Below are 27103 nucleotides of genomic sequence, written 5' to 3' on the forward strand. Positions count from 1 at the left end.
CCTTTTCTGGGAAGCTGGACTCAACACTGTTCACATGGGCTAAGCATTCTCTGTTAGCTGAGCAGCATATGCCAGCTGAGGACTTAGGTGAAGAGTATGTGCTTCCTTGCCCAGGCCTCTGAATGACAGCAGGGCTTAGAAGTCTAGCTCTTCACACTGGGAAGCATCAACACACATGCAGAGGAGTCTACTTCAAGGAAATTTTGCAGTTCCCACTACACCAAATGTTAATTTCACAGATAGCAGGTAAACTTTCTGGATCACTTTCATAGTCTTTGGTGCTTAAACTCTGCTAAGGTCTATTCTGTAGGTGTAAAAGTAGGTGTTTAAACACATCAAAAAATTGAAGAGTTCATTCTTAAACTTGTCGTTATAAGCAGTCTGATTTTTCAAAGTACTGAACCGCGTTTCTACAGCCTGTTACAAGAAAACCCTGTGTTCTCTATGGGGAAAATGTCAAATACTGTAATTATGTCAACCTTCTAAATGACACCTCTGTAATTCTTCCCCGACTCATGAATTAATTTCTCATAAAAGCTTAGGCAGGCTGTTTAATTTGGAGAAGACCTGTAACGTGGAAGTTTAGAAGACTGTTTTTAGAACTGAACTACTTGAATAGGCCTAAGAAATTCTGAAATTGTCTCCAGTCACACTGAAAATACTGAAAACAGCTTTTGTGGTACTGTGATCCTACCAATTTGGAAAGACTTAAAAAGATTCAAGGAATGCTTGTAAAACTACAGGAGAAAAATCCTGCAACTCTTAGCATGATCTGTTCCTAGTATCTTGCCTCTCTTCAAGTTCTCATTCACGCAGTTTTCCAAGGTTTGCTTCCAGAATAGTTTCAAATTTGTTCTGTTTTTGTCAGCTCAGTCTCATCAGCCCTAAGTATCTCAAATAGCCATCCACTGAATGTATGCTACTTTTGCAAATAATGATTCCTTACACTCACAAAATAATAATAATAATAATAAAATCCAATAGAACCCCAGCTGTTAATGACATATTGTGATAAAACAGGAAAGGAGTTACGATTTTGTGTTTGTTTGACCTATCTTCCAGATTACGATTAAAAATGCTAAAAATATTTATTAATCCATTTTATGTTAATTGAGAAGTAGCATGCTTAGATTTAAGAATTTTACTATTTTATTTGGCAGATTTGAGGAAATTATTATTGATGAAGCAATCTGAGAGGGAAAAGGAAATCTTCTATACAATAACAGTAATATCAATCTCTATTGAATTGCCATTTTGTTCTAAGAAAAATTAAAAGAAGAACAAAGGACAATGTATGCTAAAACATATTTAGCAAACTTTGAAATTCATTGTTGCTGTTGGATATTTCTGTTGTCCCCTGAAGAGTTTTCACTCAGGTATACTATGGCTACAGGGCACTAGATTCATCATAACATACACAGACATTGTCCTGAAAAATTAAAATATTGATATACAGCCCAGTTCACAAAAGAGCACAAATACATAGTATTTATAGAACAAATACTTATAATTAGATATACCAAAGTTTCAGAACATGTAAGTTCATAATTTTACTCTAAACCAGAAAATCATATTGCAGAGGTTCATAGTTGAAGACTCTAGAGGGCTTTGGCTATGTCTGAAAGAACAGAGTGTGACTGTCTCTCTTCCTCCTACAGACAACAGAAAAGACAAAATAGGGGACTGGTCTAAACACACAACAGTATATGAAGAGAAATGCAGGAATACACCTCAGGAGTTTAGTTCACAGTATTTTACTCTCACCCACCCCTAAGACATAACATTAAAAAGTTGGTAAGAATAAGATCATGTTGTATTACGTCTGACACTACTATTTTACTTCCATCCACTGGCCCAAGCCAGAGCAGAGTAAAAGCTTGACAGCCTGCAAGGGAAGGAGCTTGTATCTCCTTTCCAACTCAACCTCCAAACTGTACGCTCTCTCTCATTGACATCACTTGAACAACTGTCACAGAGAGAAATCAAATGGCTCTACATGAATCCTCTCACTTGAAGTATGCTCATGCTTATTAATTATCAATCATAGCTGATAAGTCCTTGATTGCTGCCTTTCTAAAAAAGGACTCTACGAAAGCTTTATTTTAACCCTTTTACGGTACATAGGCAGAAACAACTTTCATCAAAGCAGTTCCGCAAACTTTGTCTTGCTATTTAAAAGATGACAAATCAGAATATACGCTGTACTAGCTATAAAATGACATTTGGCTTCTATTTCCTCTTGTTCCATAGCAGGGTATACATTATTCTGGTGGTGATGCAAAGCTTTATTGCTGCTCTTCAGTTTACAGATGCTACTTCAGTTTTCTCCTATTATCCCAAAACATAATAATCAACTATGAATCTTTATGGTTTAATAGATTAGAGAATTATAGATTAATAACATGGATCATGATATTGTAGCCAATTGCACTGGCTACATACCATACGCTAGCTATTCTGAATTCGCTGACAGTTTGTTAGTGTTTTAAAATATATTAGGCACTGAGGTGTGAATTACAAAGATACACATAGGGACTTCATATAGTTCATCTTATAAATTAATAGCTTAGCATGTATATGTATCTATGCATAAAAATTACTTAAGGTCAGGCATCTTTTTTTCTTAAAAGTTAACTGCGAAACACAAGCTAAGGAACATATCACGTTGTTTGCTACCAGATCAATTGCAAAGCAAGGGTGAGTCTGAGATTCTATCTTCTTGTCTTGCACAGATAAAAATGGAAGGTGCACAGAGGAAAAAAAGCAAAGTTGAATTACCATGACAAAACAAACACAAGACCGAAAACAGAATTACATACCAGATGCAAAAGCTGCAGTAAAAGGTGCCTCGGTTGCCTTTACAGTTGTAGAAAAAACAATCTGCTACATCTTATCAAAGATAAACATGTAGTCCACTCACAAACCAAAAATTAATTGTAGCCCTTTTTTCAATATACAGCTTTTACAAACAAAATGAAACCACGGAATTGGGTGTTTGCAAGCAATTAATTAACATTTGGTAACTTTACAGGCTGAACCCAAGCAGCTGAAGGAGGAGGAAGCCATTTTGGGTGTGGCACCTGCAAAGTCAACAGGTGCTTCCTTTAATGAATTTAGGAAAACATCCTCAAAGTAAAATTATGTTTCACATTCAGGGAAAGAAGTGGCTGGGGGGAAAAAAGGGAACTCACAGAAGCTGTAGAAAATCAGATATATTTGATGTTGCCAAATCTTAGGAACAGCTCTTAAATTCTGAACAATTCTGGAATGGGTGAAAAAATGTTCAAGTAACTCTGAGGGAAATCAGTTCTTATCAAGTGGACGATAATATCTGCATTTAACTTGTGGGTGCCACAGCCTTGTGCTATGATTGGCTACCATCTGGGCTCCATCTGACAGCAGCAGATTGGTATTCTCTGCACACGTCCTCACAATTCCTGTCGCCTATGTTTGCTGTCCCTTACACATACACACAATACGTTATTTACTCAACTATAAACATTTATGTAACGTACACAAGCAGTATCTACAGTACCATCATGCACCAGAATGCAGGATCAATCTGGTATTAATAATACACATCTGGCCAATCTTTTTACAACTGGTTTAAACCACATATTTTTAATGGTGCAAACATTTTCTCACCTATATGTGTTAGAAATCTCTCATTTATTGTTTGCTTTCCTTTATTCCCTGACTAATAACAGGTCCTTATTACATGCATAATATTTTTGCTTTCATGAAGGTAACTTTCTTGTAAGCAGGATAGTTAAATAACTGCAATAGGAACTGTAAGTGAGACGGAGAACAGACCAAAGCAGGCTGATGTGTTAGCACTGCACAGAATTATTTTTCTTCATGAACAGCAATTTCATAAGAAGGCTATCTTCACAAACTGAAACCCGTCCAGAATCAACAAGCACAGCATTGTCCTTACTTAAAAGAGAAGAAGATGTTATTCCTCTCGATTTATTAAATGATTCAACATTGCGGTATGCCTGCAACTAATTAGTATGATCAACACAGTGCAGGGCAGGAACAAAAGCAGACCAGCCTCTGAGATGTGCTGATGTAAAAGCACACAGGAGTATACATTTTTAAACCCTGTCCTATAATTTATAACCATTACATCCTAATCATTCCTTGATGGAACTTTCATTTGTAAGCCTGAATTTAATGTCATTTCTGATTAGGCCTGTCTCTGGTTATTAAAACTGACCACCAGGTTTATTCACTTACTAGCAGTTAAATAACTTACTTTCTCTAAGACTGTCTTATACTAAACGTTATAGAAAACAGAAGGTCAGTTACTGACAAGTAAGAATGATACAGATGCACACAAAAAAGAACATACATGCATAGCAAAAGAGAGAGGGAGAAATACAGGTGTATTTGCCAAGTCATATACTTACCATTAGCACTGCAAAGTTACTGAAGTGTGTACTCTGAATGGTGGTAATGTTGCCTGCAGAACTAATTATGTAGCACCCTTCTCCCCACCAGCCTCCATGTCCATCTAGAAGGTCAAAATCCCAGAAGGCTGCAATGGGGTCTATACCCCGTGCAAAGTGCCTCAGCCCTATAGTAAGAGGGCTGGTGAGGTTTCCAAAACTGCACCCATCTGCAAAAGCAACAAACTGAATCAGAGAGATGGAGTGGTGAACCTTTTATTGATGAATGCTGTGTAAAGATATCAGGTGCACTAAACTATGGGGAAAAAAGCAATAGATGTACCCTTAATGGTCAAAATCAAAGGCAGTGCTCACATTCAGAAAAAAGTTTGCAACTGTATAAATAAATCTGAACGTTTCAGTCCCATAATGTGTCCAAATGATCTAATCATCCTTCACAAAGCAGATTTTTTTTGTTTCGGATTCTTCAGTTATGACCTGTGTTACACTATTGCCTATGTAACTGCAGAAACATCTCAGGGTATGATTAATAGCTGAGACAATTCTGCACTTTGAAAGTCACATTTAAACATTTAAAAAATGTTAATAGAAATAAAAGCACTATTCCATATCAAATAAAATTAGTAAAATTGCCTGAGTGAATAATTAATCAAAATAATGACTCACTAGCACATACAATTTATCACATTTAGACAAAAGCCTTTAACACCTGTTTTACGTCTATCACATCAGAAAGTATACTGGTGACTATTGATACATGCAACAGGGCACTACTCCCACTCCAAAAGCCTTATTTTCATCAGTGTCTAGTACGTTAACGTTGCAATTTTCATTATAAGGAGTAAATCAAGGTTCTTTCCTATAGCACTATGCTTTAAGAAACAAGCATTATAACAACGCTGTCAAAAAGCAGTAGTCTAGAATTTGCATTCTAGTCACACGGCAAGTGCATTTCTTTATTTGCAGGATGATTTGAATAAAACCATGCAGACAGGAACAATTGCAAACATTTGTACTAAAGAACAAGACTGTTTCCAGCCTCTCAGCACGCTGTATACTCTACTCCTCTGTTCTCTACATAATCAAGTATACTGTAGCTTTTAGATTAAAGGAAACAATTCATAACAACTCCTTACCTATTTTAGCAAAAACAACTGGTGTGGCAACCGTCCTACGTTTCCCATCATCTGCAAGATTTGATGAGTTTCCTGTGCTAGGAAAGAGTTTTCCATTCCGAAAGACAATAAACTGTAGCTTGCAAGTGGAGTTATCAACAGATTGCCAGGCTGAAGACTGAGAGAAGACAGACTGTGGCAAATGAACTGAAGCTACGGCTACAGCATTCTGTACAATGAGAAAAAAAAAGAAACATTTAAAATGCAAATCACAACAGGGTTGCTTTCACGATGTTTTAAACTCCTGTACAAGAAATGTATGCTGCCTTCCTTTTCCAACACGCTGGAAGCAACCAAAGAAGCATGAGCTGTAACCATGGGAATAGGATTGGTACAGTGCATATTAAAAAGGAAAACGTTTTGATTGAATGTAAGAGTCTATATGGTCAAGCTCCCTGCTGCAGAGGTGAGAATGGTTCTTACCGTGCCTGCTAGAGGGTCCATCAACACTGCAGATCTGATTTAAAGAGACAACCTCTACCAGGTTTTCTCCTTCACTTAAAACAGAATCAGACAACTTACATTAAAACATTTCTCTAAAAGGTACTTAAAGAATATAAAAATAATTTTATTAATGCAAAAAATTACATCAGCAGACAATTGCAAGTGCAGTAAACAATTCATTTTATGAAAATGTTTTTCTTGCATCATATATGGAAAATCAGTTACCACTGTGTTTTAGTAATGCAGGATTAAAAAATATTACAAGCACTAATGTAAAAGAAGAAAACAAGACAGCACTAGGAGAAAATGAATGAACACTGTCAGATCACTATAATGGCTTTGAGTTGTGAGTGTGTTATACACCCTTTTACAAGCAGATAATTCCCTTACAGCAGAGCTATAAAATACACCAAACACTATGTTCTGAGGACTTCACACATCAAGCATTTTTTTCCTGCCAAAGTAGCAAACTAGCCATTAAAGCCTGAGATATTTACAAGAAAAAACAAATGATGAGCAATGGGAAAATAAAGAGGGAGTCTGTCCTGAGCCTTGAAGTGAAAAGTGTATGTATTTAAAAACAAACAAACTACAAAATGTTCTAATTTGCATTTTCCCCAAGGGCAAAGTATAGCTTCTGTGCACGTAATTTACATAGATTATCACACAGTTTACTCATAGCACATGTGTGCTACTGCTTTGAGAAGCAAAACAATAATCTCCACAATCATGTAAACAAACATGACATTAATATGTGTCCATGTGCTAGGAGAAATACACGTGAGAGATAAAGGTACAACAGAGATCAGCGAACTAAAATGAGTATGAGAAGCATCTAGTGACCTCACGATCACTATGGGAAAAAAGCATGAGTAGTTTGTGATGTCATTAGGATGCTTAAATAAACAGAGAAAGGCTTCTGTACAATTTTCTCTTTATTATCATGTATATTTTGGAAAGGTTTTGTAATTTTAACAATAAAACCACAAAAATTATTTTTTAAAAATAAGTATTCAATCTATCTGATGCCATTTATTAAAAATACTCAGGAAAATGAGAGCAAATAGCAACAGGATCTTTCTGCATCAGATTTTAAAATTACTATGAAGGCTTTAATTGGAATTAACTGAGCTAAACATCTAGAACTCGTCCTTAGATTGTTTGCACTGCCAAATTCACTAAAGCTGTCATAATTGGCTTTATCTCATGCTTCTGAAAAAAAGACGTATTTTACTCTATGATATCCCAAAGTATCTGTATATACTGAACCTCTGATGATACCATTTTGGCCATACGACTGTTATCAGCAAGTACGCACAGAAATTTTTACAAGCATCATTTGTCAAGCCCCAGATCACTGTTGAGGACTTACCTGGAAATATACAGAAGTGTAAGAGAAGTTACAGTGTAATTAACTTTATATTTATACTGGATTTTTATTACTATTCTGTGTTGGAAAAAGTGACAACAATGACATATTAAATTACATACTAATTACTTATTAGACACAAAAAAGAGAAAGCTAGAAGCATCTGAATAAGCTTATGATAATGAAACCAGCAGCTAAAGGCACTTGGATAAGCCACAGTGTGCTATGACTTCACAAAAGCAGTCTACACAAGCCAGAGAAAACAACAGGTTTATAGCACTTTTGCTAAGAGGGGAAATTGTCTAATTCATTGTGGTTCTCTAATTTCTTCTCCACTGGGACTTACTGATACCAGTGGGGAAAAGTAATAGCATAGGCAGAGCTTGGCTGTGAGACTGAGGAGGTGCAGAGATGCTGCCCAGGTCTGACACGTGAGCTGGCACGCAGGTCTGATGACAGGTCACATGGCTGGGGAAAGACCAAGGTGGTGCCCACCACTCCCCTCCTCACTGCGGCCTGTCTCTGCCCAGACAGACACCCTTCACCACGTACCATGAAAGAAAGGAGCCCGATCTCGGTGCCCCAGGTCTTACCCACAGACTACAGCTTCACCTCACATGGGCAAAGCCAAACACCATGAAGAAACACTGTACACAGCCTACAAATGGTTTTAGTGTGAACTGCTTGCACTCCTTGGGCTGAATGAGTAAATCTCACATGTGCAACAACAACTTACTTACGCGACAAAAAGACACATTTACAGAAAATGACAAAAAGACACATCTCCTTCAGGAGACTCTTTTTCTCTATTTGTCTCCTCAAAATGTACCAAGAATATACATACCCATAACGATAACTACTTAATACTCTTCATTAAATAATGTCCACAGTCACTTGCTGGGATACAATTTAATTGTGAATACTACCCTATGTAATTGTTATTTCAAACAATGTCTTTTGAGTGCAGGCAGTCTAGTGGAGGGAAGGACAAAGGGACAGGGCTGTTCCTTGACTGGACAAATGCACACATAAGATTTGAACATCAAATATTTACTTTACATAGAAATCCCTCAAAATTAAACATCAAACTGTCTACTACAACAATATGCTTGCCAACAAGCTCCTGTACTAGGTTATTAATGAAAAATGCACACATTGAGAGTGCCCACACATTCACAATGCTGTTTAAAAATATGAATAAATATTTTAAAACAATTTTTACATCTAAGATACATGAGAATCTTCTTTTCAATAGCATTACTCATTATTCACAGGAGAGGGATGATCTGAGCACTCCGGTGATCCCTGTTATTGTGGCAGAGGATGGATGGAGCCTGACTGGAGGCTTAGTCTGGGATTCTGCTAATCTTAGTTGTGGTGGTGAGTAAGCTTCCCCACTCTTGCCTCAGTTTCGCTCTCACTTGGTGAAATAAAAATGATGATATTTATTTTGCTCTATAAGGTGCGCTGGAGTTCACAGATGAACATAATATGGAAACAGACTATTACTAAAGCAAATGACAGTAACATCAAATTTTGAGTGAATGACTGTGCTTCAGATGTTTCAAAATCCACATAAATCTAACTTTTAACAAATTTATTTCGACACCGTATCATCACATCTCATAAGAACTGACATTTCTGAGCATGCTAGTGGCAGCATCTCAGGAAGCTGCTCCACCTCTAAGAGGGGAGAAAGAGCACTAGAGACAGAACCACCACCGAGTGTCCTGCATAGGAGCTGTAGCTTTGCAATGACACAGGTCAGCACCGGCATCTTGTATTTTCCCTGGAAAAGCTTAAATCCTGTGTCAGCAATTTATTAGTCAGGATTTAGACATTCTGTGAGCGTTTTCAAAACAGAATGTCAATAATCCCTCCATGACTCCATTTCACTTCTAGTCTTACTAACTGGATTGTACTGGCATTGATTAGAAAAAGGAAATCCTGAACATACTGTACATTTTTCTAAGGAATATTTTTTTTGCTGGAAAATGCCAGTGTTTTAAAATGAAAGCTATCCACAGATATCCACCCATTTGCACATAAATATGATAGAAATAATGCAAATTTCAAAACCTCGCAGTTATCGTCAATGTTATCTGCTCAGATATTAAAAAATCTGCTGTATGACCTTGCAGCCAGGGACAGAGGGCTTATCAGCTCTAAACCAGCTTTGAGGATTTTCCGGGAGGGCTTCTAAGACTCCTGGCTCCTAAGACTTCTTGGAACCTGGGACACTTTCCCAAAAGCCAAATGAAATATTTTTTAAACACTCTGAATCATGATTTGGAAAGTACAGTTTTGTAAGTACTTTTGAAGTTTCATGTTTTGTTTCCATTTCAGAGCTATTTTTTTGTGTGTGTGGAATTTTTCAAAATATCTGAGGAACAAAAAGCACAAATAAATCCAACTGGATGCTGAAAGTTTTATATTTGAATGGAAAATATCATTCTAAAGAGGAAATGGTCCTCAGGATATTGAGAGCTATGGACTCTTGACATTTTTGCAGCTCATGCATGTGTCACCCTTATTAAAAATGTTTTAAGGGAAAAATGAAAGATTTGAAGTGAAGTCTTTTCCCCAGGCAATTTTATTCTGGTCAGCAGCCCATTCCTTATAATCAATGCTAGCATTTACAAGGAGTTTTTAAGTGTTTAGGAAAGACAGCCTCTTGCCTTAGGTGCCTTTGTGATATGTTGGTCCCTCTACTTTCATGATTCTTTTAAGAAACCTGCTACCATTTTCAACATTGCTTCCCAATTATCTTGTTCTACTTGTCTAAAATTTATCATAATATTGAGAGATAATACCCATTATCAGACAATCATTACCAAGAAAGATACTTGGTAACCACTGTGGAATGACATAAATTATTTTCAGTAGCTCTTCCTTGCATATGCTTTGATACTAGATTCATTTTGAGTTCAAGCACAGTATTTCTGTTCGAGATTAAAATACATTTCATAGGACTCATCCAATTTTGAGTCCTCAGAAGGGTCATAAGGTGTATTTTTCCAGTTGGCAATTTCCTTAACTTAAAAAACAGCACTGTAACAAGTCAAAAGAAAACTGGAGGGAACGGAAAAAAAAAAAAAGGTAAATGAAATCACCTGAACGCCTGGCAAAGAACTGGAAAAGCAGCTCCACTGCTTCCAGACTTTAAAGAATCTGATGAGGTGTTTTATAGATTCAGATGCAAGATGCCATAGATTGTATTATTTAAGATACAAGGGTATTGCCAAAACAGGCACAAGCTATATAAAGTTACAGTAGCAGGAAATAAAAAGTAGAAACTAAGCTCTACACATAAAAGCCTATATTACTAAATATGTACTGAGTTCATAGTGTGGTCATCCTAATAAAATTAAGCAAATCAATTATTTATACATATACAATAGATTTTATTTAGTCCCTCAAACGAGACAGCAGCTCCTTAGAAGCAACTGAAGATTTCAGTTTGGAGTTTATGTTAAAGGTTTGGTGGCTAACATAACAAAAAGGTGCAAAATTGTTTTTTCAGCTGTCTCTCCTGGTAGATACTTAAATAACACTCCTTTGGAATTATCTCAGCACATGATATATGAGATAAGGACAGGCATTTGGCCCAGTGCTGTGAGGCTTTATGTAGACTGCACATGAGTTACTGATCTCTTTTTCTGGTATGAAAAGTAGAAACAACCCAAAAAATTTAGACTGTCTGGGAAAATGCTAAATAAAGGGTCTGTAAAAAGAATGGAAACAATGCCAGTTTGAAGAAATACAGTTATACAAGACATATACTCAATGACAAACAACTGACAGGTCCTAAAAGAGAGAGGATTGTTTTGTTTTGTTTTTAATGAGAAGATACCAAGCAAGGAAAGTAGGAGATCCACAGCCATGTTAAATTACCTACATAACCTTGCTCCTGGTTCATCACAATTTCACTACCCTTTTTAGACTGCTGTTAAACACAAGTCTGAAAAGACTCAGAGATGACTACCAAGTGAAAGCAAAATGTGGATTCCCAGAGAGAAGTAAAGAGGTGCCTCCAAAAATGCAATATAAAATCAGCCAGCTATTGAGATGAAATTGCTAAGCATGTTAGTATCATTATGTGATAAAATCAGTATGTAGTACTGCTGCAGACCACATCCATCACAGTATCTGGAAACCTAAGTTCAGAGTCCAAGATATCTTTGTTCTATCTAGGTATAAATGCTGGTTTAATGCACAATGAAAATGTAGCATCAACAAGAAGTACAGGCAAATTGTATGAGAAGGTACAAAACCACCTTAATATGTGTTTAAAGTTCTCACTAGTGAATAGTAAAAGTTATTTTATATATAAATAATTTATATAAAAATAGAAAAGAAAAGGAGTCATGCTATTGAAAAGTTAGATTTAGCAAATAACATAACATGGAAATATTAGAAAGTTGGTAATATAAAATAATTTTGGAAAACCTGATCGTTAGTAACCCTTTTCTAATAAAAGTAAAAAATAAAAGTAGTCTCTGCATTAAGGCTTTGTATTTCAAAGTTGAAAACTTGGCAAACTCAGGAAATCAATTGATAAAAGTTAATGGGACTTACAAGATCAAGAATGGATAAACAGATCAAAAAGGACAATGACTATAATCAGAAAGTCTATGAAAAGGGGACACACCTGCCCCCCACCCCCACCCACCCCCCACTGATCAGTGAAAAAAAGTGTTTCAAGAAATGGAGGGATACAATAATAATTGCCAAAACCTGTTTACCTACAGTGGTTGAATTCTTCAGATCTATATTAAAAAAAGGACAAGGGAAGAAGTAGAGCTGCCATATAGAAAGAATCAGGTAATAACATTTTTTATTTAACCTCAGTGAAAGTGTTGATGTTTACATGGAGACGTTAGGATCAATAATGAGAACAAGAATATAAAAATTACCACAAATGTCAAAGCAAAATTCAGTAAGAGCTGAATATTGTCATACAAATCTTTGAAAGAACTGACACATGAAATCAAAGGATAGTTGGATTATTTTTTTTTTTAGGAATCTACCAAGCTGGTTATAAAGCAATGATGACTGCTCTGTAAAATGATCTGCAGTTGGGGTGAAAGAACCAGGTTTGGCATGTAGATATCAATTTTATTGCACAGTTCACAACATTGCTCACAGCTGCTGCTGCCATATTAGTCTGCTTCTGTGTCCAAAGACAGGCTGCTTTTAAGCTAGAAAGAGCTGACTGGTAAATTGTGTGAAAACATGATGTCCTTTAGACACTAATATATGGACCTCTTCCATGTCACTGTTTCTACATTCCAGTGTGATGCACTGAAGTTGCTTATGCATTCATGCATTATTGCTCCAACCACAGGTCAGCATTTGGGAATTAATTATTAATGCATTTATGAAAATACTGTCAGAAAATGTAATAATTTTTTCCTAAGAAAAGGAAAATGTATGGAGTTCTACAAACAACAACTGACTTGTTAATCTGATATTGTGAGGGAAAAAGAGAAAGAAGGAAAAAAAACAAAGAAAAAAATAACACAAAGGGAAACAGGGTAGATTTACCAAAGGTAAATAATACCTGACCCACATCACAGTGCTTCTTGATAACTGTTTTCCTAGACAAGGCAATAGAATTCAACCAATTTCTCTCGTCTTCAGAAAAATACTGGATGCTACATAGAAAACTGTTAGCTGAGCTGAGACATTGAGAATTGGTAAGAAATAATGTCAGGTGAATACAGAACAAGCTAAAATTGATAATACAGTTATGTACATTAACAAGGGAAGACAGGCTGGAGCAAATATATCCAAAGTTTCTATGAAAATCAGTTAGAGACTTCCAATTTTTATCTGATGACATTGAAACAGAGAGGAATGTCACCTAAGACAACGTTCAAAATCATATGTTTTACAGATTTATAATGAGAATTTCTATTATAAGCTTTGGAAAGCGACAGACAAGGAAAAGGACCTGAAAGCAGTGGCTGATCACAGGATGACTCAGAGTCACTATGATTTAACAACAACAATCAAGACACATACAGTCCAGAACATACAAAATGACACATTTCCATGGAAATACTCTGATTTTAAAGGCCTAATCAGAAACATACTACATGATTTTGACAAACTGGGCTCAGGAAAAATCAGTCCAGAATAGAATGGGTGTAAAGGATGGTTAATAAGGTCACCATTAGAATGAATAATTTGTTTCACAGGTGCAGAGTAAAAGCTTTGTTAGCTGAGCAAAATGAAAGAAGAGGCTGTGCCTGCTGTCTTTAAAAAAACCAGAGGAATAGCAACTAGGGAGGAACAAGAGTCCTGAGCAAATAGCCAGCATGAGCACAAGGACAAACAGGACATTGGTGAAGAGCAAAAATGCAGACTTAAAAGTATGAAAATGCTTCTTAGCCTTTATAACAGACAGGACAGGATAGTTTTCAAAGATTATGGACACCCCAAAAATTTACCAACTTGAGAGAAAGTATTTGAAAACTTGATGATAGAATTACACAATGCAGTTAGAAAAGTTCTGACTTATTTCTCTGTTTTACAAGGTGTCTAAAATTCCTTTTGAGAATGCATGAATTCCATGAATAAAGGAATTCCTAAACTTCCTACTTCTACTTACATCCCCACTACACAGTTAATAGAGTTCATAAAAGACCCACTAAGAAGAAAAAAAGTTAAAAAAACTATACAGTCGTGGTAGATTCAAGGAATTCACATCTGCAATAAAAGAGCATTGAGCATGGAAATTATATTACCATTTTTTTGAGAAACGACAAAATTCTGCACACACGTAACTGCTGCAGACAGGAAACTTGAAAACTGAACCACTTATTTAATGTAGAAACTTATTTTTAAAATCTTAAAATGAATGTCTAAAAATAGAAAAATTAAACACAGATCTCACACAGAACAGTAAAAAATGAAGACATAGGCATATTTCTATTACTTATCTTCCTATTATTTGTCCTTAAAACTGAAGACATCTTTAGCACTTAAGTTACATGAGCTCAGTCTCCTATACTGCGGGATGGTCAAGACAGCAACATCCATCACAGACAACCATTAACTACTGACACTCAGCTGAACATTTCTAATATAGAATCACATAAAAATGGAACTACCCTAATTACAACACTACCATTTCTCAACAAGAATCCCAGATTTACTCTACCTGAAATAGAATATAAAATGAAGATATCCTTCATTTGTGGTAGCTGCAGTAGTAGCACTAGCAGGTAACCTTGTGGCTCTGAATAAAAGACAAAACCCTTTCTTTACGCTGTTGGATTGGCTAGCAATCTCCCATGCACTTGGGCTGCACCTATAGGTAGGCCCATAATACTTAACTGATATCGTGGTGACTTCAAAGAAAGCCTTTGAAGCAACTGGAGTATCAGGTGAAACAGATGATTCTGCAAAAGCCTCAGAAAACAAAATGAATCTGCAGCCAGCCTCAAACTATTGCTCCACTAGATACAATGTAAGAAGAAGGATTAAGAACCACAGCTGTATGTTATTTACTGCTGATAATTTGTTAATATACTTTTTGTGTATTCCAAAATTCTGTATCAGCAATCTCATTTTAAAATTTCCAAGTTTTACCTTAGTTTTCACCTTTTGCAGTATCTTTTGCCCAGATGTTGACAACAGAAAAAACACTGTAAAGTACAGCAGAAATCAGTAATGAAAGATCAACATTATATCAATTGAATTTTATATAAGAAACATAATTTTGTTATGATATTAATTATAAGTTTTAAAATGTAATTTAGATTAACTTTTTAAGGTTCTTTTTAGATTTTTCAGACTACATGACTGCTTCAGTTCAGGGGTCCTTATTGCAAGTCAAGACGACTCCACAATAGACTTGCCATAATGCAGAAGGTTATCCCCCAGAATGCATAAAATTGGTCTTCCTGGGAATGTAAGAGTTTTTGAGGGTGGCTTATGACTTTTCAACTGGAGTTTCAAGGGGGTTTTGGGGGTGATATCCTTGAAGTCTTAAAGGATTTTGGACACACCCCAAAATTTTCACTGTAACTTTCCGTTGTTTTCCTCTGAATCTAGAGACCCACTGCAGCTGCATTTTTAAAAAGGATGGCTTCTGGCAGTTCGCTCTACAGGAAGACTCACCCTATTAGGAGTTTGGTTCACTGGCCCCTTCAGGGATGCATTAGCTTCTAGAAATACTACATTTTCCTCTGAGCAGCCTGGGATGAACGTGTATTTTTCCTCTTTATTTAGAAGCTCAGTTCACCTTCAGGCATTAAATATGTGAGATCTTTCTGGAAAGATGATAAACAATCTATTTTATCATTACATAGATAAGATGTGGTTTTAATTGCTGCAGATGCACTCAAAGGATGGATGGACATATGCTAAATTGTCAGAATTTTAAAATGTAAACTCACAGTAAATAATCTTACTAGCTGTCTACGTGGAACACTCAGATATAAAATTACAAAGCTACCACCATGGATCTTAGGATAGGCATCATAATTATACAGAATACCTAACTAACCAAATACCTTTTACATCTCATTGACCACTGAATTCAATTACACATAAGTATTACCAGTTTAGAAGAAAGGACCATATGAATTTACATACTGGCCTACAGGAGGTTTTTTTGCCATAACTACTTTTAATTTTTTTTTTTTTTGACTAGGGGAATTGTGTTAATATAGGCCTCATAACAGCCTCACTTTCTGCATGGTCCATAGCTCAGTAATTATCATATATAAGAAACTATTAGGAATGGGATCAAAGAGAATATTTCCCACTACTCAAACATAAAGTGCTAATAAAGATCTTCCCAAAGCTGGAGAAACACAACTTGTTTAGAAGAAGAAGGGATACAATGTGGCTTATACACATAAGAAAAATTACTCTGTGCTAAACAAAACTGATATGCATTTTAACGGAGTGCAGTACATACCATTACAGATCTTATGATTTTTCTAAAGTCTTAGATAATTTGTGTATATTCATTTATTGAATATGAGTACACAGTGATGCAACCATTAGGTAATACAGTAATTCAAAATGTCTGAATCTTGCAACTATTTAATCATACTAGATGATAGGATTTCTAATTTCACTGATGTGGTATTTACACTTAGTTAAGCTAGATAAATATGAAGTTCATTTAGTAACATAAGCAGGAATGTAGTGACAAAGATTAATCCAGAAATTTTTAATGAAGTATTTTGATATAATTTTCCTGAGAAAAAGTGGGTTTGTAAATTGCATATAATATACAGAAGTCCAAGAACTGAGTGTCTTTCTGGAGTTGCCTTTTCATGAAGATGACTGCAATGAAGTGGTGGCATTGCTGCTTGATGACTATTGAAACATGACCCCTGTCTGACAGTGGAGGAAAGCTGAGACTGCTGAAAAAAAATTTTAGTAATTTTCGTCTTTTAAGAAGTGAATTTAAAAGTTCCACACCATGAAATGATGCAATATTCTTCAGATTTTTAATAATTTGGATATTATTCTCAGGAATGATCCCTATTGCCTATAGCCATTAAACAATTCAGACCCAGCGTTACTCTTGCAAACCGTGACTTGGGCAAAGCACACATTTCTAGAAGCAGATGTGAAGTCACTACATCCTTTGCTTCACTATATACAGACATTTAAGTATTTGAAAAAGAAAAGTGGCAAGATTGCCTTTTCTTTAGTTCACGTATGCACAGTCACACCTTCCTTCACTCTATTACAAGATACAACTTCACTATCCTCACAACAGTCAAGAAAATATGGCTCCTCAAGAAGAGTGTATTTCTGTTCCCAGACCCAGTTCTCCATTCTGAAAAACTGATATATTTTAGTCTCCAATTTGCCAAAACAATAATCTGCTTCCTGAATTTCAGAAAATCAGTTGATTTATTAGCTTCTACAGTACAGTCAGAAATCATGTATCATAAGAAGTATAAAGAAAAGTGAGTGAAGTGAGTATAGTCACACCAGCAAGAAAGAGGTTCTGAATCACAGAAGTGTATTCACATTTGGATGAAAGTACCCAAGGTCTCCAGACCCTTGAGTTACATGGTGATAAAGTGGATATACCAATGATGGCAAGTGACTTTTAAAGAGAATTCTTATAACTGCGATTCTGAGTATGAAGAAGACAGACACTCCACTATGGCTAGGGCCTGTAGGTGTTAGTAGCTGCTGCTTCCCAAGGCTCCCATGCAAAGTCCCATATCCTGCTCTGTAAGTCGTGCACACATTGTCAGGATTCTGATGCACCCGGTATGGACACAAAAGACAAGATACTGAGCTCAGTATGACAACAAAATGATAAAAGTCAGAATTTCATCTTTAGAGTTCAGTTCTGGCCAAATGCCATGATGAATACCTTAGTTAGAGCAAAACTGAACACAGATTTGGTACATATGTTTGTGTGTGAAATAAGACGCCATAAATATCAAAGTCAAGAGATTTATCCAAGGCTACATTTATAAGAGCTAATTATCAGCACTAGGGTGTCCAAATTTGTGCCACAGTGGTGATGTAAGCCTTTGTTTCTGTCTTACTCTCTTGACAGTTGGACAGAAAAGGAATGGAGGAATTGAGTCCACCTGGAAAGCAAGTTGTCAGTTTGTTAAGAATAGTACCCTTTTCCAAGCTGTTCTATCTTTGGGTGATATATAGAAAACGGATATTCTATGAGGAATGGTATATTCCCCTATCCCATTTTTAAAGAAACTAAGTTGTTCTCCTTGCAAGTAATATATTTGCAGATATGTTTTCACCAACAATCTAACCTAGAGTCATAAGGAAGCTTTGAAAATAAAATACTGTGGGATGTGTACATATGTACATTGTATATACAGTTCATGTGAAAATCTGTTGTGTCAGTCCCTTGGTTCAGCCAGAAAGCATTCAGAGCCAAACAGAACACTTTTACCTTCAGCTGAATCACATGCACTCTCATTGTCATCATCATAGATTACTAGTTTATCTGGACAGACTCCTTAGTCCAGTATGCATCTGTTCTAGCAAGTGCTTAGGGAGGACCTATCTTGATTCATTCTACTAACTTTTTCTAATGGATTTGTCACAGAGTTATTTGAATGTGAAAAACATTTGCTAGCATTATCCACAGTAAAATCCAACAATAACCATAATGGAAGTGAGGTCTGAGTGAACCTTCCATCAGACCACTTCTCCACCAGTCTAGTGACTACTTTATACAGTCCTGTTAGTTGAAGAAGGTTGGAAGAAACCTAACTCTTATTCCTTACTGTTTCACAGATGATAAGAAACCACCTAGGCATGCATGCAGATTTTTCTTTATCACTGCAAAAATAGTCACTTGACGTAGTCAATGTCAGGCATTTCAGTTCTAAAAAGCTGACTGAATTAAAGTCTTAATCCCCTAGTCAAATCAAGTTTTGTAGCTCAGCTGCTACAAAACAGCGAAGATGTTCTCCTGATTAAGATTTTAAAATACTAAGATTCATTATCAGTTCTTGTCATCAGTCATCACTGCATGAAAATTCATAGTTTATATTGGATGAGGATAGTTTTATATTTCTGGGGCAGTATGCACTGTATTGCTCTCACTCAAGCGAGCCCCTTTGAGTTGAGATGCCGAAGAAGGTCACTTGAGACATCTTATATAGTGTATGAACCCAGCTGAGGTCTGAACTAACCCCAGGAGAAGCAACCCCTCAGTGAGAATGAAGATCCCTAATATAATATAATAAATTTCTAATATAATAGAAATAGAAAATACTCAGGTGCTAAGCTAGCTAAAGTTAGATGGCATGAAACTTTTATAGTAATAAATGAAGACTGAGAACTAAGAATTTACATCTGTCTTCTCTCCCCATTTCTTAAATCAAACAAAAGAGAACAACAATAAACTAAATTCTTTCAAATACAAAGCTGCTTTCAGTTTGCAGTGTACTACAGGAGCAGATAGGAAAGCATAGCCTTTTCATTCTGCTTATGCCTTTTGAATTAATGCAAGTTTTCAAGCATTAGTACTGCAGGGCCTGTATACTGAAAAAGCAACAGCAACATGTTCATTAAAAACAGCAATCTATATGCCATGAAGTGTTCACTTTTAAAATCTTGTAAATTTGTTATATAAGCAGCAAATCTGCAATTTAATCAGTAGAAAATGAATTGTTTTACATTGTTATATGTAAGCATTTGCAACAGTTTGAATATTTTTGGTCTTCCCCTCTTGCTCTACTGATTTTCTAATCTTTTTCAGTAAAGGTCAATTCTTCTGGCATCAGTATATTTAATGTGTTCACAAATTTGTACTAAAGGCCTTTATTCTAAAGGGCTTCATTTTATCAGTCAGACACATCATCAGTGTGTATAATTCAGACTTTCTCAAGGGCTTCCACTGCCAAATTTGACTGATTTTTTTTTTCCAAGTGTGTTATCATTCTTGCTGAATCACTTCCAGTCTTCTATTAAATTTATATGCCTTTATTTTAAGCAGTAGCCATGTTCATTTTCTAACAAAAAAACTTAGTATGTTCACCATTTTACTATCTTTTTTTTTTCTGGACTCCCAGGTTTTACTTTCTGCATTAAATGGGATGGGAGTACTTTGCTGAATCCTGTACATGCATTTCTGGACTCTTACTACTGCTACTACCAGATGCTGATATGAGTACCTGACTGTATGAATTAATTATTTAGGAGCAAGGATCTGAAAGAAATGTGCTCAAGGAGGGAAAGGGAGAGAAATCAATACAGAAAAAAATTGAGTCTCATGCCAGCTGAAGGACTAACATCATGTACAAAATTAATAACCAACATTATTAGGTGAAAGACAGTGTCTCTGAGAAAAACTGGCAGAGGCCCAAACTGTCTATCTCAGCAACGAGAAAGACTTAGGGCTTTTTTATCATCAGGACTTCTGAGTCCTGGAAACTCTATATATCCACAATGATATGAAAACACTGCTTCCAAGGGCACAAACTCTACTAAAAAATGTATTACCATTTTTCTCTGACTATTGTCTAACGTAAGGAAGAAGTATTTTTATAGCATATATGAGGGCCTAGAAAAAACTAGAAAACACTAATTTAGCAAACTAACAAATTAATTTTGATCCTACTTCCCCAATTACACCTAGACTTACTGTGTTTTACTTCTCTCATAGAAGATACATTATCTGAAAAGCAAAGGTCCTCTCTTGAAAACAGCATTAAGTAAATGTCTCAACTTTAAGAAAATGAAATAACTTCAGTTATTGTTCTGTTTTCTTCTATACATAAACAAAAAAATAAAAAATGATTGGCCACTTTGTGCTCTTCTGCCATTCTAAATTTTGATTCCCACATTTCTTCAGTAGATCTACATTAAAAACACAGCAATAAATACATTCATAACAAAACAAAACTATATTCACTGGTTTTAAATATTTTACAGTCCATCTCTTATTTTTATCACCTTGTTGGGGCTCTTTGAGGGACACACCAAAAACATATTTTCTGTATAGTTTTGATGTCCTCTAGCTTTTTAGATGTTTTTTAATGTGTCTGTTCATAAGCAATAAACAAAAAATGATGCAGCATGCATGTCTGAACAACAGCATTTTCTTGCTTTGTAACCTTGACATGGAGAATGCAAGATACTTTTACTTGCTAAGCTATGGTCTATTCAGCATCATTGTGTTAGCATTACTCACCAAGTGGAATTAAAAACTGCACTACAGTTACCATGACAACCAGCTGTCTCCCACATACAGCATCAGTTTGAATTTGTACAGACCATTTCTAACAATGATTTAAGTCAACAAATTCAGTATTACCCTAAGGTAAAAATCTGGTTTAAGAACAAATAAATATTTTCAGTTTCATAATATTACTTAGCTCAGTACATTATTTCCTAGTATGACTTTGGAGATCTTCAGAGACCTGCAGTGACTTTTCTTAGAAATTAAAGGTGAATGGTAATCTGGTCAATACACAGTTGAGGACCACTGACATTCTTGACCTAATGAACAAGTAACCAGCATATGGAAAAGAGAAGGCGTAACATTCATAGAAGAGTTTGTGGGGAAAATGCATTAGAATATTTATTTAATCATTTTGTAAAATTTACATTTGAATGATGGTGTTGATTACCTTGGGTAGTATCGCTAAAATCATCAGTGTATGCTCGCTATACAGATTCTTACTAGAAAATAAGTGTAATCCATGTTCATCCAATAGTATCAGCCAGCAACTCTCCATTACAAATATAATTTGAAACATGGAATATAATTTCTAGGATGTGGAATTATAAAACAAATTGGTTTTCCACTAAACTTGAAAAGGGTTTTTTTGGTTTGGGATTTTTTGTTTTTTTTTTTTTTTAATAATCGACATGAAAAGTTTCAGTTGCTTTTGAAACAGCTGAACTATAAAGGACAGGGAATAGGAGTATATCATATTTACAATGTCTTATGAAACTTCCCACAATTGCATATCTGGTCATCAGTATTAAATAGTGACCTGGGTAGTTTTCAGATCCTTTTGATCAACAAGCATTCTCTTAGTAGAGAATGGTCAGTTTTGATTGGGGTTGTTTAGCCTGGAGAAAAGGAGGCTCAGGGGAGAACTCACACTCTACAACTACCTGAAAGGACGTTGTAGACAGGTGGGTGTTGGTCTTGTCTAAGTAACAAGCAACAGCACAAGAAGAAATGGCCTCAAGTTGCATTAGGGGAGGTTTAGCTTGGGTATTAGGAAAAATTCCTTCACCAAAAGGGTAGTCAAGCATCGGAACAGGATGTATTTAAAAGACACGTAGATGTGACACTTAGGGACATGGTTTAGTGGTGAACTTGGCAGTGCTAGGTTAATGGTTGGACTTGACAATCCTAAAGGTCTTTTCCAAACTAAACTATTATATGATTCTATGATTGTCATTGCATAAACACATAATGGCAATGATGGCCAGATCTGCCTGTGGAATGGTAGGATATATGGTCAAGACGAGAGGAAAAACAAGAACCTCCATAACATCAGACCCATGTATCAATTGTGCATTTGTATACTGAGTGTGGAGAGAGAGGGGAAAGTAAACACTGAAAAAAGGATGGTTAAGCTATGAAAAATGTAATATATGGTCAAACTAAAGATAATACAGTAATAACACTTTTTATCTAAGAAACTATAAAAAATTCAGACAGAAAACTTCAATAGAGTCCAACTTTCCTAAAGAGACTGCTAATGTTACATATGAAGTATGTAGATATTAATGATACACCTTACACTCATTTGTCTGGAAGTGCCACAACTAAACATTGCTGGAGATTTCCAGTTTGGTATATGTTATAGCATTTGTTGCACTACAGAACTTAAAAGCATGTCAGAAAAAAACCCCTCAAATAAGTGTAATGCATTTAAGATCAAAAGGCTTTGATCTTAATTCAGATTTTGATCTGAATTCAGAGGCTATAAAGAATCTGATGCTATTATAAATAGTTTTTATCTGTGATCGAGAATTATTGAATTCTAACCCTGAATAAAATACATAATAATAAAAAGTTTTAGTTTAAATGTAATACTTTTAGTTTTAAATAATTTCATTTGCATAGGAATGCTGGTGAGAGGACAAAGACAGAAAAGTAAGTATAATCATAGAATCATTTCTAAAAGATTGAGGAAGGAAGTAGCAAGCAATGCATTCAGTCCTAGATCACTGTGGACACATTTGTTATCAGTGACAGGCAATGTGAAATCAAGCACAAACTGAAACCAAACCCTTCTTTAAGGTTACATTAAACTGAACTGACAGGAACACTACATGCAAGAAAGAAAAAGAAATTGATTTCTATATAACACTCCAATCTTCAACAATGAGAGTGTATAATGTTTAAATGTTAAAACAGAAGAATTCAAGGCAGAAAAGAGGTAGAAAGCAAGAGAAGGAATAAAATATAACCTGGGGCTCCAAATACACAAATGCAGACAGGAACAAATTTTTTTGCCAGCAAAAAGGCTGCACAGTCAAAGATAAATGACAACAGGAAAACAAATATGATTGTTACTGGAATTTAACAGATCTGTAACAATCCATTAACTCTTGGATTGAGCTGCAATGTAATATCATAAAATAAAATACAAATTAAAAGTAAATCAAGATGACAATATAGGCAGATGTGAATCATTTCTCCCTGAGGCTGTCTATACCCTTGTGTCAAAGATGCCTTAATGGGTTAAAGTAGCTTGCTAACAATTAACGGATGTTTTCTTGTTACATTTCAAAAAAGTATTGACAGCACTATTAAAAAAAAAAGAAGGTGAGTATTCTAGTCAGGGAAAAGGTCTTTCAGATAACAATTTAAAAAGCAGGGGAAAAAATACAGTCTCAACATTACATTCATCTAAAATAGGCCTCACTGAAATTTTTGAATAAGCTTGCCAGATCTATGCTTTTTGAGTACAGTAGACTTATGGGTGTGTGTATTAACATTTTAGTCTAAATTCAGAACCCTAGTCTAATATTCAGATGTTATTTTCATTATATTCATATCTGAATGATAATTTTCAGACAAGTTTCCTTATGGGATCTCTATTGCCATGATTTCAGAAAGCACTCTTCTCACTGTGCACAATGTAGGTTCCATTTAGATAAGACAGTCACAAAATGTAACTGATGAGTTATATGGGACCAGATTAATCTGGAACAAACACCCTTACACACATATAATGTTGATGCTGGATTTTCAGTATCACATATTTTGCTCCACATATTTGCACCTATTGCATTGCGCTACTAAGGTGGGATTAAACAATTCTCACTTTTTACAAATTTCTTCTTCCCTTCCATGAGTCCGATCTCTCCTGGTTCTCATCCTCTTAAACAGTAATTGATATGTCTTCTCCTAAGCCTCAAAACCAGCTAAAATGGAGCTCTTGCTCTTCCCTACACCATAACCCTCCTTCTCCTTCTTTCTAAAACTGTGGATAGCTCTGCAATCCGTACAATCATTTCAGCCTTCATGTACAAGAACTAGAAATTCTATAGACTCATCATTATGGCTTATAACAGGTAACCTCACCTGTTATATTCAAGGACAACTAACTGAACTGTAATTGAATGGCTTTTCCAAATCAAAGGGGGTCAACTAACCTAAACTGAGATCAAAAGCTTCATCTCTAGACATTAATCTCTACTACTACATCTGAAATAGATCTCAATCAGGCAATTAAAACCTATTGAAAAAAACAGTATGAGAAAGAAACAGGGAGAAACAGGAAACAAGCAACATGTGGCTCCCCAAATGCTACAGGGACACCTGATCTGATCTGCCTGTAAGAATAATTTTATTGGAATAATGACATTCTGACACAAAATCCCGTACTTTACATATTCAGGTGACTAATACAATACTAACTTTTTTTTAAGAAAACTGTCTTACCAAGCTCTTGTTTAAGAACTCATTTCAGAACAAATTCAGCCCACTTTTGTGGGGCTCTGAAGTTAAGCAAATCTGCTGTAACTGCTACATTTAGTTTCAGATAGAAGAACTCAGATGGGGGAAGGGAAAGCAAGCTCACCGCTCTCCAGAAGTAACATCATGGTCTGGCTTTAAGATCTTTGCAGGATAGCATTTGAAAAGCCCAGGTTAAAAGCTGGAGCAAAACCTGAGAAACAGCTTCACCTTGTTACTCCTGATTCAGATCTGGAAAAAGCAAGAAAAAAGTCCCCCCCCCCCTTCCCCAGCATACATAGTTCATTAAGAAGGAAATAACATTAGTTTATTTGAATGATAAGGGGAGGAAAGCTCATGCTTGACATACCAGCAGTTTTTCACTCGTGGGAAAGTTACAGATTTGTTTCTGATGCCCAGACTCACTCCAGCAACCTTTGCTAACCCAAAACCTGAAGAGACTTGTTATGACTTGAGCTTTTGTCTTCACTCTATTCCCATTACTATTGTTAATGGAAGTTTCAGCGAGCAGAGATTTCAATAACCATCTTTGGTTTACATTTGGCATTTCCTCTCTGAATATAAATATTTTAACAAAAATATATTGCTACTTTCATTGCTGATTAACTGCTGAAAGTAGGCAGAGCACCTCAGTTCTACTGTTGGTTTCATAGTCCTTAAAAACACTGACCTTTTAAATGTTTTAAACTATGCGTTTATTTGGTCTCATTTAAATCTAGTCCTGAAATACATTTTCATCTGAAGCAAGTGAATGGCAATGATTTAAAAACACACATTTTGAAAGAAGTAATGTTGGGATAGTTTGTGGATTGAATCAGGGAAAAAGGAGAGTACCACCTTTGGAAGAAGGGGCAAGCAACTCTGGAGGACTATAAGGATGACATGAGGTTATGCAGGGCAAAGATTAAAGAGGTGGAAACCCAGCTAGAACTCTATGGGACCAGATAAGATCCAGCCAAGGGTACTGAGGGAGCTGGCTGAGGAGCTCACCAAGCCGCTTTCCATCATTTATCAACAGTCCTGGTAAACTCCAGATGTCCCAGAAGTCTGGAGGTTAGTCAACGTGATGCCCATCTACAAGAAGGACAGGAAGAAGGATTAGGGGAACTACAGGCCTGTCAGCCTGACCTCAGTGCTAGGGAAGGTTATGGAGCAGATCATCCTGAGCGCTACTACATGGCACATGCAGGACAACCAGGGGATCAAGCCCAGCCAGGATGGGTTTATGAAAGGTTTATGAAAGGCTTGATGAACCTGATCTTCTACGACAAGATGACCTGCCTAGTGGATGAGGGAAAGGCTGTGGATATTGTCTACCTGGACCTTAGTAAAGCCATTGACACCATCTCCCACAGCATTCCGCTGGAGAAACTGGCTGCCCATGGCTTGGAAGGGTGTACTCTAAGATGGGTTTAAAGCTGGATAGATGGCCAAGCCCAAAGAGTGGTAGTAAAATGAGTTACATCCAGCTGATGACTGGTCACAAGTGGTGTTCCCCAGGGCTCAGTGTTGGGGCCGGTTCTGTTTAGTATCTTTATCGACAATCTGGATGAAGGGATTGAGTGCACCCTCAGTAAGTTTGCAGATGACACCAAGCTGGGCAGGAGTGTTAATCTGCTTGAGGGTAGGAAGGCTCTGCAGAGGGATCTGGACAGGCTGGAGCAACGGACTGAGGCCAGTTGTATGAGGTTCAACAAGGAGAAGTGCTGGGTCCTGCACTCGGGTCACAACAACCCCACACAGTGTTACAGGCTCACAAGAAGAGTGGCTGGAAAGCTGCCTGGTGGAAAAGGACTTGGAGGTGTTGGTCAACAGCTGGCTGAACATGAGCCAGCAGTGTGCCCAGGTGGCCAAGAGGGCCAACAGCATCCTGGCCTGTATCAGAAACAGCATGGCCAGCTGCACTAGGGCAGTGATGGTGCCCTTGTACTTGGCACTGGTGAGACTACACCTTGAATCCTGTGTTCAGCTTTGGGCCCCTCACTGCAGGAGGGACGTAAAGGTGCTGGAGAGTGTCCAGAGAAGGGCAACAGAGCTGGTGAAGAGTCTAGACAAGTCTTACGAGGAGAGGTTGAGGGATCTGGGGTTGTTTAGTTTGGAGAAAAGGAGACCCAGAAGGGATCTTACTGCACTCTACAGCTGCCTGAGAGGACATTGTAGTCAGGTGGGGATAAGTCTCCCACATAAGTAGCAACAGGACAAGAAGAAATGGCCTCAAGTTATGCCATGGGAGGTTGAGATTGGATATTAGCCAATATTTCTTCACAGAAAAGTGGCCAAG

At 36.5% G+C, this 27103-nt stretch overlaps 1 protein-coding gene across 3 annotated transcripts in view; it reads right to left on the reverse strand.

Moving 5' to 3' along the window:
* ADGRA1 (adhesion G protein-coupled receptor A1) overlaps positions 1–27103 on the reverse strand; it is a 277279-nt gene that overhangs the window by 48061 nt on the left and 202115 nt on the right. For all 3 annotated transcript variants that reach the window (XM_055813568.1, XM_027788935.2, XM_013300462.3), the window contains 2 exons: positions 5549–5756; positions 4413–4621 (listed from right to left, as the gene is read on the reverse strand). In XM_055813568.1, coding sequence (XP_055669543.1) covers positions 4413–4621; positions 5549–5756 — 417 coding nt within the window. The remainder of the gene's footprint in view (positions 1–4412; positions 4622–5548; positions 5757–27103) is intronic.

The sequence above is a fragment of the Falco peregrinus genome, chromosome 1, assembly GCF_023634155.1.
Source record: "Falco peregrinus isolate bFalPer1 chromosome 1, bFalPer1.pri, whole genome shotgun sequence".
NCBI lineage: Eukaryota > Metazoa > Chordata > Aves > Falconiformes > Falconidae > Falco > Falco peregrinus.